This window comes from Nicotiana tabacum, chromosome 22 (assembly GCF_000715075.1).
Source record: "Nicotiana tabacum cultivar K326 chromosome 22, ASM71507v2, whole genome shotgun sequence".
NCBI lineage: Eukaryota > Viridiplantae > Streptophyta > Magnoliopsida > Solanales > Solanaceae > Nicotiana > Nicotiana tabacum.
Genome location: NC_134101.1, coordinates 222,701,422 through 222,708,842, shown reverse-complemented (window position 1 = coordinate 222,708,842; position 7,421 = coordinate 222,701,422). Strand labels below are relative to the sequence as shown.

General features: G+C 35.4%; 1 protein-coding gene across 3 annotated transcripts; it reads left to right on the top strand.

Moving 5' to 3' along the window:
- Window positions 1-270: 270 nt before the first annotated feature.
- On the top strand, window positions 271-4,704 carry LOC107825915 (zinc finger CCCH domain-containing protein 46). 3 transcript variants are annotated; one of them, XM_075243972.1, is made up of 9 exons: window positions 271-1,258; window positions 2,222-2,404; window positions 2,493-2,672; window positions 2,765-2,841; window positions 2,917-3,123; window positions 3,208-3,346; window positions 3,559-3,781; window positions 3,854-3,929; window positions 4,220-4,704. In XM_075243972.1, exons 1-7 carry the CDS (start codon window positions 456-458, stop codon window positions 3,755-3,757), a joined length of 1,788 nt encoding a protein of 595 aa, XP_075100073.1. In that variant the 5' UTR covers window positions 271-455; the 3' UTR covers window positions 3,758-3,781; window positions 3,854-3,929; window positions 4,220-4,704. The 3 variants fall into 3 exon arrangements, with proteins under 3 accessions (XP_075100073.1, XP_016508323.2, XP_016508322.2); XM_016652837.2 differs by having other exon boundaries at window positions 3,199-3,346; window positions 4,224-4,704; XM_016652836.2 differs by having other exon boundaries at window positions 3,199-3,346.
- The last annotated feature ends 2,717 nt before the right edge of the window (window positions 4,705-7,421 follow it).

Genomic DNA, 7,421 nt, shown 5'->3' with positions numbered 1-7,421 from the left:
TTGACCATTAATTTCACTCTTAATTTTCCCCAAAATAATTAAAACAAAGAGAGCGTGTGAGTAATCCTTTTTACTTCCAATGTCTATTATATCCCACTCAAATGTCCCACACACTTGCATAATATAAGGTATGTAATGATTGCACGACTACAAGACCAACCCATCATTGCCTTTTATAACATGGTTTAAAATCTTTGCCACCTTCTTCCTTATAATTTCCAAAAATAAACCAACAAATAAAACCATTTCTAAATGCTAATTATCCTAATAATAAGCCTACTTTTAATCTTTATATTCTCTCTCATCAAACACACTCACTCTTTACTTTAAAAAACCCTAACCACTTTCTCTCTCTCCCTCTTAAAAAGAAGTTCCAACATAGTGGAAGCCCAAAGTGAAGCAGTAGTGATATATAGTAGTGAATGTTGTCATTTGCACACAAATAATCACAAAACATGGATACATATGAAGCAACAAAGACAGTTTTGTCAAGAATCCAAAGTTTGGATCCAGAAAATGCTTCAAAAATCATGGGTTATATACTAATACAAGACCAAGGAGATAAGGAGATGATAAGGCTAGCATTTGGTCCAGAAACTTTGTTAATCTCTCTCATTAACCAAGTAAAAAATCGTTTAGGACTTTCATCGAACAGTTCATCTGCACCATCAACACCTTCATCTCCTTCGCCGTTTATTCCCGTTCCAAACCCCATTAAATTCAACCCGTTTCCCCATTCATCACCAAGAATCATTATACCAAACAATGGGTTTCAATCTTTGCCTTCATCTCCTTGGTCTGGTGGGTCCCCAGTGTTTTCAAGAAGTCCAAGACCAGTGTCATATGCTACTGTAGTGAATGGTCCAAACTCAAATACTGCTTCTGGCTCTTCAGATTCTTCTTTATCACTACCTTTTTTCGAGCCAACTGATGAATATTGCAATATTCAATTTCAAGATCAGTTGTCATTTCTAAATGAGTCGTTTCTTGAGGAAAACAGTAATCAAAATGATGTTTTTCTTGGTAGGTCCCATGATGATAATAATGGGGGTTTTGGTGATTGGAAGCCTTGCATGTATTATGCAAAAGGATTTTGCAAGAATGGAAATAGTTGTAAGTTTCTGCATGGTGGATTTGGGGAGGAAAATACTCCTAGCAATGTTGATTATTTTGATGAGATTTTGCGTGTGAAAGCTTTACAGCAACGGCAGAGATTTATGGCTTCTGGTCATCATCATCATCCATTTGGTTACAACAGGTGCATGAAAGATATTTTGATTGGCATTGGGTCTATTTTTTGCTTGTGTTGTTTTTTTTTCCTCGAGTAAAATTGTTAGATTTTGGCGTTTTCTTGAATCTTGGTTTTTGGGTCTTGCATCATTTTGATAATGTCTTTCTTTTTCTCATATGTATAGTACTCTTATAACATCCAATAATGACTAATTCAATAGGAGATCTGCGCCTCCCACCAACACAAGTATAAGGTAACTCTGTCCACCAAATTTGGACATATGGAAAGAAATTATCTAGTTTGCTTCTGTTGGAATTTAAACTCGAGAGACCAATGTTCCCAGTTTGTTTAAAGATTCTGAATGTATCTAATGGATGGTTAAACTATTCAATACTTAGATTGAGATAATGAAAAATTATTTCACCTTTTCATTTGGAATTTTAGAGGGTTAAACAGAAGGGCGTTTTATTTCTGTGCTAGTTGATGGGCATTAGGGCTGGTTTTTGCTTGGGTTGTTGTTTCTTGAGAAAAGTTGTTGACTTTGGTGTTTTCTTGAATTTGGGTTTTTGGTTCTTGCATTTTCCAATTTCTTGCAATTTTCATGCATATTTCCTTCCAAGTAATTTTCCTTACATTGACCCATTTCCCAGTTTCAGGAGGTTCAGTACTTTGACTGAGATAATGAAAAATAAATATCACCTTGGAACTTTATATGGTTCTTGAAATAAGAAGTGAAAGATTATTTTGGGGCTAGTTGGTGGCATTTAACTGAGTTTTGGCTTGTTTTGGTTTTTACTTGAAGGAAAGTTATTGACTTTAGTGTGTTCTTGAAATCTGGGTTTTGGGTCTTGCATTGTTTTAAATTTTTATTTGTTAAGCGATTTTTAGCATAGTATACCGACTCATTTTTTGTTTGGTCAAATATAGTATATCTGTCTAAATATAGGCATGAGGTTTTGAGTTATGTTATTGGTATGGTCTGAATTGCAGATCGGCGGCAGCAGCATTAATGACAAGTGATGAGTTCTACAAATATGGTCGGTCCCTACCTGACAGAAATGAATTTTCAGCAATGGCGCTAGGTGGAATTTCAAATTCTAGTTCGAGACAGATTTACTTGACATTTCCTGCCGATAGCACATTTAAGGAGGAGGATGTGTCTAATTACTTTAGGTTTGTTATTCTTGCTCTTATTCGATCAATGAAATCTTCAAATTAGAATGAAATATTAATGTCAGATGGTCCTTGATTTGTTTTGTAGTATGTATGGCCCGGTGCAAGACGTTAGAATTCCATATCAGCAGAAGCGAATGTTTGGATTTGTTACATTCGTCTATCCAGAAACCGTGAAGATTATCTTGGCCAAAGGGAACCCTCATTTTGTGTGTGATTCTCGCGTGCTTGTTAAACCATACAAAGAAAAGGGAAAATTCCCAGACAAGTATGGAAACACAATCTTTGTCTTCTGTTATGATGATTTGTGATTCATACTTTTGTGCATGACTAATTTTTCCATTCTCAATCGAATTGAAGGAAGCAATTTCAGCAACAGCAGCAGCCTATTGATAGAGGAGAGCTCGAGTCCGGGGAGCTCTATGATATTCCCTTTGGTAAGAAAATGAGCTAGATTACTTTTTCTTCTTTAGTTGTACGACGGAGACGGTTGAAAGTGCCTTTTTGTTCAGGAGCAAGGATGTTTCATAATTCGCACGCGATGATGTTGAGAAGAAAAATAGAGCATGATGCTGAGTTGCAGCAAGCAATTGAGCTTCAAGGCAGAAGGTTAATGAATTTGCAACTGATGAAGAACCATCACAATAATCACTTCCAACCCAGCCTCTCTCCGGGTGTTTTTTGTTCTTTTAATGGCATCAACCAAGAAGTCTTAGCAGGTTAACACTTAGAACACTTTGTTTTTCTTCTTCATTTTTTTATATCAAGTGTTGGCTGATTCTTTTTACCTGCAGAAAACAAAGGTTTCCAGGAACCCACCGAGCCCCCATCTGATGCAGCCGATGAGAAGGTACCTCAGGAGCTGCTACATACAAATAATGGAAATGGAGGTTCCAATAAGGAGCAGACCTCGAATACCGATGATTCGTATCCTCGAGAAAGGTATTAAACATCAATTTCGTTGCTGAAATTTCAAGGTTCATCAACATGAAGTTCTCAGTTGTGGTGCTATATTTAAGCCTTTTCATATAATTTCTACATTCAAAGCTGATGGTGTTGCTTCTTTGCAATGTAGTGTGTATTGGTGCAATTCTGTGGTTATTCTCTTGGATATTCTTTCTAATGTTTCTGAGATTTCCTTGTCATTGAAACAGCTTGGAGCACATCCTTCCTGATAACCTATTTGCTTCTCCCACGAAATTGGTTACGGAACAACATTTCGGGTTTTCCATTGATTCAGCTGAAGCTGACATTAGTTCCGCGATGACAACGCCAGCAACAACAACAACAATAACTACTAACAGCGTCCCTATGCCTCCTGCCACTTCTGCTCTTCAACATTACGTCTCTTAAATGATGTTGCTTCTTGACACCAAGGTAGTACTTAACAGTGTGTTTTCTCTCTATGGTTTCAAGAGAGGATACTTAATTTGAGGTTGTTGTTACCAGGTTTACTTCTGAGAAGCCACTGAAACTTAGGTTTTAGAGTTCAACATGACTATGGAGGAGGGATCAACTTGACTTGGTAAGAGAACCTGCTCTGTTTGTAAATCAGATTCCCTTGTCATATATCACCTAAAAGGGCAGCCCGGTGCACTAGCCCCTGTTATGCGCGGGGTCGGGGAATGACCGAACCTCAAGGATCTATTATATACCACCTTACGCTGCATTTCTGCACGAGGTTATTTCCATGGCTTGAACGCATGACCTCCGGGTCACATGACAACAACTCTACTAGTTACGTCAAGACTTACCTTGTCATATATCATCTATATATATGTAATATACTTTTCATTTTGTGTTTTGTTTATGCAGACAGGTTGGTAGGCATCATGAGATACAAGTAGTTGAAGTCCTCTAGCTGTATAGCCAAACACAACAGAAGAAAAGATCTGTAAAGGAAGATCTCCACAAGATTACTGCCATCATCAAATATCATACTACTTACAACAAATACATATAATGCATAGGTAAAGGACAGATGAACTGATTCATGGGAGTGGGGTCTCTCTGTTTATTTTGTGTACCCTCTTTTGTAGCTGTGTGCTGTGGACCACACAGAAACATACCATAACAAAGGCTAGTAGAGTAGTAGTAGTAACCCTTAGATATTATACTGTAGTAGTAGTTTTTTCTCTTCCCCCCTCTTAATTATAGCTTGCTGTCATGTAAAATTTAGTGTAGGAAAATGAATATCTTTTAGATTACCATGTTTTTTGCCAAATGAATGTATAGATTTAGCTTGGTTAAAAGGTGTCTTGAACCTGTTGCAGCTAGTTGATTGAATGAGAAATCCTAAAGGAAAATGAAAGGTAAGACCGGTAAAGATCACCCACTTTTTCATTTTCCAATCATTCATTAGGGAAGGGGGTTATATTAGGAAAAAGGCAAAATAGGGGAAAAATGGGAAAGGATTTTGATTATCATTACGATTATGAAAAAGGAAAAAGAAAGAGGGAGAAAGGGCAAAGGGTGGGGTAAAATTGAGTTGTGTTCTTTTATGCATTAAAAGGCAACTTTAGGGGACTATTTTGTCTCATTTTATGGTTTCCTTTATGTGGACATGAATGTTGAAGGGCCACACTATCACATGGCTACTGACACCATTTGAATGGTATTTTAGGGTACTCACCGCTCCTTTCACTTTCAGTTCCCCGTAGCATTATTCATACTCAGATGTGTTTGGCCTTTTGTTTTATGGGTATTGGTGTCCCTTCTGTTTTGTCATTCTTTCCATTAATCTACTGTGCTCCAAACTTGCTCCGTCCCCAACAACTATTCAGTAAATGTGTCCTTTTTAAATAACGGATGGTGTTTGGAGTCAGTTTGTGCACTCTCTCCCCCCTTCCCTAGTTCCATCAGTTACCTACTATCTCTTTCAACTCGCCTTTTTTGTTTATACTTGTAATTAGCTGGCGTTTGAACATACATTTTGTTTAAATTTGAAAAAAGAATTTTTTAAGTTTTATCGAAAAAATAGTTGGTAGTAGTTGAAGTTGTGTTTGGATATGCATTTGAAGTTTTGTAAGTGGAAAAAAAATTCATCCAAAAATTAGCAAAAATTTTTCTTCATTTTTTTTTTCAAAAACCAATCAAATTCGACAAATAAGCAATATTTTTAATTTTTTTTTGAAAAAAATAGCCAAAATTTATATCCAAATGGCAACTTAGACTCCATTTTCTCATGATTTCAACCCCATTTTATTTGGGCAAAATACATAAGTTGCCACCTGACCTATGGCCCAAATCCCCCTTACACACTTTCTGTGGACGATAATAATATTACACGCGCAACCTTTCTAAAGTGTATCTAGTACACACCATCTTTTTGTTGACCAGCTTCTCAAAATATGTGGTAATATCACACACAAATAATATCGTGACACGTGTCAAAACAGAAAGAAAATACACTAAAATACCTAATTTACACCATAATTAAAATTTCTTCTTTAAAAAAAGAAAAAATAAATAAAAAAGATCCCCCTTTCCCGCTTTTAGTAATTCCTTCCCCCCCCCCCCCCGCCCCAACCCACTTAATCATCTTCTCCACAATCTTTCCACCATTAATGGAGCTTGACTCTTAGAGATGAATAAGAGCTAAAGATGCCCATCTTCTTCTACAAAAAAGTTTTTATTTTTATTAAAATCACCATTGTCATAACAGTACCACTATCGCCATTAATTTTTAGAGCAAAATCCACAAACACTATAAATCCCCTTTTCAAACCCATTCAATTAAAAAAAATTGAAGTCAAAGAAAGAATCAACAGATCTGAAAATAAAATTATGAAAAAATATAGAGAAACTAGTCATTGATTTCATTAGCAGATCTGAAAGGGTTAAATCTTGGAGGAGATGACTAATAATTTAGAACTTGGATCTAGCTCTACAATTATTGTTGTGTTTTAGAGTTTAATCTATGAAGAAGACAAAGTGGGTGACTAGGGGAAGAGGAAAACGTGTGGGGTGGTAGGGTGTGGAAAATGGACCAAATTATCTTGAGATGAAATAGTTAAAAATAGAAAAAGAGGAATTGACTCAAAAAAAGTTTAAAAGTAAAAAAAGCTGGACATATGGTATTTAAGTAATGAATAAGACCCAAAAGTTTTATATTCACCCGCCTCTTTTACGTGTAAAATACGCGCGTGCCATCTGTCAAATGTGGTATTTACTAGATACACTTTAGAAAGATTGCGTGTGTAATATTATTATCGTCCACAAAAAGTGTGTAAGGGGAATTTGGGCCTTAGATCATGTGACAACTTATGTATTTTGCCTTTTATTGATTACCGGACCAAATCATTTGGTGTTTTATAAATGTGTCTTTGTTTTGCTATTCAGTTTTCCACTGGGAAAATTATTTTGAAGTGTAAAAGTATAAAATGATTATAGTTATATCATTGGATTTGGTGGAGATTCTCAGGTGGATACTCCTGTTTCTTTGTTGGACTGGTCAAATAGAAACAAAAGTGGGAATTCGTATGGATCAAACGGTCCCTATTCTTAGATATACATGTACGATTTAGGTCTACTTTGTTTATTAAGAGTTCATTTAATACTAATTTTTTTGAAGTTTTATTGGACATAGATATAATCATCTTTTGAAAATGAAGTTAGTACAATGCATTTTTTTGATAATAAAGCTAAATATTCGGAAAATGTAGGCATAATTTTTTCTCATTTGAAAAAGATGGCAAACATCTTTAAAAATTTCAATTAAAGATTAATTTGTTGGCAAGAGAAATATTACTAAAGATGGAGACAAATTGAGGGGGGTTTTGTTTAGGTAAAAAACTCTGAATTTACCAAAATAAAGATACAAAAATTATGTTTGCAAGGAGATGCTTTATACAGATAATTAAATTGTTTAAATGATTAAAAATCGAACCTACAAAATTTGAATTAAGGTAACTTCGGTGAGACGGGAATAGTTTTGCTATGTTAAAATTAGTTTATTTAGTTTTGCAAAAATAAGAAAATGGAAACAAATGGAAGAAATGGTTCACATTTTTGTAGA